Source organism: Rattus norvegicus, chromosome 5 (assembly GCF_036323735.1).
Source record: "Rattus norvegicus strain BN/NHsdMcwi chromosome 5, GRCr8, whole genome shotgun sequence".
Taxonomy (NCBI): domain Eukaryota; kingdom Metazoa; phylum Chordata; class Mammalia; order Rodentia; family Muridae; genus Rattus; species Rattus norvegicus.
The window spans coordinates 73,429,183-73,432,904 of record NC_086023.1 but is presented as its reverse complement, the minus strand read 5'-3'; the positions used below and the strand labels follow the sequence as shown (position 1 = coordinate 73,432,904).

Genomic DNA, 3,722 nt, shown 5'->3' with positions numbered 1-3,722 from the left:
GATAGTAAACAGACAGTTTCTTAGACATGACAAAAACCACAGACTGTTTAAGAAGCTGGTAAACTAAATTGTTCTAGTTTTGTATCGATTGCTGTGATAAAACACCCTGACAACAAGAAACTTGGGAGAGAAAGGGTTTGCCTCAGCTTACAGTTCCAGGTACAGACTGGAGCAGAGGAGTGTAGGTGGCACCTAGTTAAGACAGCTAGCTACATCATATGTATGAATCCAGAACAAAGAAAGAATTAACAAATCCTTGCTTGCTTACTCTAAACTAACTTCCTCCTCTCTTATTGTATTCAGGATCCTCCTACCTAGGGAATGATGCCACCCACAGTAGGCTAGGTCTTCCTACATCAATTGATAAGACAAACCCCCATAGACATGCCCACAAAACACCTCTAACTAGATAATTCCTCAGTCAAGACTCTTTCCAAGAGATCCTAGATTATGTCAGGTTGACAGTTTAAACTACCACATGCACCTAATCAAAATTCAAAACTTTTGCCAATTAAAAGAGACCTTTAAAATGAACAGATGACTAGGATGTAGTCATCAACTGGGAGTGTGCTGTGTAACATACACAAAGCCAAAGGTTCAATGCCCAGCACCAAGTAAGCAAAGCTCCGTGGCCCATGAGTGCTTCAAAGCTTGGGAGGCAGAAATTCAAGGATAAAAAGTTCAAGGTCATCCTTGGCTACACAATGAAGCCAGCCTGAGCTACATGAGACTCTCAAAAGAGAGTATTGAGTGTGAATGTTGAGACTAATTAGTGGTATAATGAGGAAAATATTTGCTAACAAGGACCAAATTTTAAAACACAAAGAAACATTATAGCAGCAAAAAGAAAAGAAATGATAGAATCGAGTTATGGACAAAAGACTTATATGGACAGTTTACAGAAGAGTATCAGTGAGTGGCCAAATCGAACAGAGGTAAAAGGTTGTCTGACCCCAAAACCACATTAAAAGCATCTGTACTTGTCTAAGTCTGTCAAAAAGGAGAACCTGTATCTATATGCTGTGTGTGAGCCCGGCTTCACTGCACTGCAGAGCATCTGTGTCCCAGACTGTCACATGGTCGTGTGGCTTTGCTACAACAAACTTCTGAGAGGAAAACTATTATTCTTATTTGTTTACGAGGCCAACTTCAGTCTAAATATGTCTAAGACATTGATAATATCTGTTTGCACTACATGCTGCTCCATCTGGTTTTATGATTTAGTGTCTGTGTATGATGTATTTTAAAAAAAAAAAAAGCATACCATCAACAGAGGTTTCTACATGCTCTACTGTGAATTAGGGGGAACTTACTTCTGTTTACTCATGTTTCTAGGCCTGGGAAAAACATCTTCTCCTGCCCTTGGAAGACAGGGCTCTTGGTTCTTGGGAATTCAGACCAAGACTGAGTTTCCCTGGGTCTCTAGCTTGTCCCCCACAGATGCGGGCTTGTAGGCACTCATAATTATATGAGCCAAATCTCATAATAATAAGTAAATAAGCATATAATGTCACAAAATGTAAATGTCTCCAGTGACTGAACATGGATATGCATGTATGTCTATACATTTATATAAAATGATAACTTTAAAAAAAGTAGATCTGTCAAGGAAGCCAGGAGACATTCTGAAAATCAAAAGACTTATAAAACTCTTCACAAACGTACTTGAAGTTAGATTCCAATTGATGTAGGATTAACTTAGAACAAAGCTCAAACACTTGCATAGTATAGGGGGGGAAATGGATGTTACATGAAATCAGTAAACATAACACTCAAGTATAACAAATGTCCAGGAAACAAAATTTCCTACAAATAAATACAAAAGTGAAAGGATGGCTTACTGTCAGCTGTGGATCTACAAATCGTAAGCTGCCTCGAGAGCCTGGCAGGCGCAGGGAAAGCTGAGAGCTGAGGGCACATGCTCATCGTCCTGGGTTAGAAAAGTGCAAGACTAGTGCTGTGTTGCTGTACTGTTGGGTTATGGAAGAATGTAATAAAAGCAAAGTTATTAGAAATGTAAAGAAATGCATGTTCATAGAGCAAAAACATAGACTCGAGGAAAGCATAAAGAACAGAAACAAAAACAAAGGATACACCAATCTAACAAAGATTTCCACGTTGTAAAAAATCTTTTCTTGGGTTCCTCTCCCCACCGTGGCCGCGGCGCGGGAAGAACAGCGACTGGCGGCGATGGCTGACGAGATTGCCAAGGCTCAAGTGGCCCAGCCCGGTGGCGACACGATCTTCGGCAAGATCATCCGCAAAGAAATCCTGGCCAAGATCATTTTCGAGGACGATCGGTGTCTTGCTTTTCATGACATTTCCTCTCAAGCACCAAGACACTTTCTGGTGATACCCAAGAAGCACATATCCCAGGTTTCTGTGGCAGATGATGATGATGAAAGTCTTCTAGGACATTTAATGATTGTTGGCAAGAAATGTGCTGCGGATCTGGGCCTGAAGCGCGGGTATCGGATGGTGGCGAATGAAGGTGCAGACGAGGGGTGGGGGCAGTCTGTCTATCATACTTCCTCCATGTCCTTGGAGGTCGGCAGATGAACTGGCCTCCTGGTTAAGCAGGTTGGGGATAAGTATCCTTCTCTAGGTAGTTGACAAGCTCCAGTAATTTCAATGGCACACATAGTTTTGCCTGTGTATGGAGAGATTGAAGAGATCATTTAAAATTCTGTGCCTAATAAAAGACATTGTTGCACGTCTCTGAAAAAAAAATCTTTTCTTGTTTTTGAATTTTTAATTATGTGGGGCGGATATATGTCTGCGTATAGGCATATGCCTGTGAGCATGAGTGCCCAAGGAGACCCCAGGTATTGAATCTCTTGGAGCTTAGGTTACAAGTGCTCGTGAGCCACCCAGTATGGATACTGGAGGCTGAGCCATGGCCTCTGAGGAAGCAGTGTATGCTCTTCACCACTGAGCCATGTCTGCAGCCTGTGTAACGGTAGGTAAGATAGTACCCATGCTCTTCACCACTGAGCCATGTCCCCAGCCTGTGTAACGGTAGGTAAGATAGTACCCATGCTCTTCACCACTGAGCCATGTCCCCAGCCTGTGTAACAGTAGGTAAGATAGTATCCATGCTCTTCCCAACTGAGCCATGTCCCCAGCCTGTGCAACAGTGTGTAAGATAGTATCCATGCTCTTCACCACTGAGCCATGTCCCCAGCCTGTGCAACAGTAGCTAAGATAGTATCCATGCTCTTGCAGGAACACTGGTGGAAAGAACTGAAAGTTGTGGGGTTTTTGTTTTCTGTCGTTTGTTTGTTTGTTGTTTTATTGGGGTGTTTGCTTGTTTGTTTGTTTGTTTGTTTGTTTTGACCAAAATCAAGAGAAAACCATAAAAGAGAAGACTAGAGATCACACCATTAACATTTTTAAAATCCTAGGGAATGTATGCAACATGATGCAAAATGTTGATTTATATTGATGACCTTCACAATAGGTATAGGAGGCGAGCAATAGAATAGCAATATGCCTCAAAACAAAGGTGAAAGCCACAGGAACAGGCTCATTATCCTGGGTTAGAAATATGTAAAAATAAACCGCACTGCCTGTTGGGCTATGGAACAATATAAATAAAAGTAGAGTTATTGGAAACATAAAAAAAATTATATTCATAGAGCAAAAAATAAATATTTACTTCTCTAGTCAAACATGGGAATTTAGTGCTGTAAGGGTAAATTAAGTAAATAATTAAAAGACAG

The 3,722-nt window shown here is 41.1% G+C and overlaps 1 protein-coding gene across 1 annotated transcript; it reads left to right on the top strand.

Annotated features, from left to right (window-relative positions):
- The first annotated feature begins 2,121 nt into the window (after window positions 1-2,121).
- Window positions 2,122-2,706, top strand: Hint1l1 (histidine triad nucleotide binding protein 1 like 1). The gene has a single exon (XM_039111545.2). It carries the CDS (start codon window positions 2,191-2,193, stop codon window positions 2,557-2,559), a length of 369 nt encoding a protein of 122 aa, XP_038967473.1. The 5' UTR covers window positions 2,122-2,190; the 3' UTR covers window positions 2,560-2,706.
- Window positions 2,707-3,722: the final 1,016 nt, after the last annotated feature.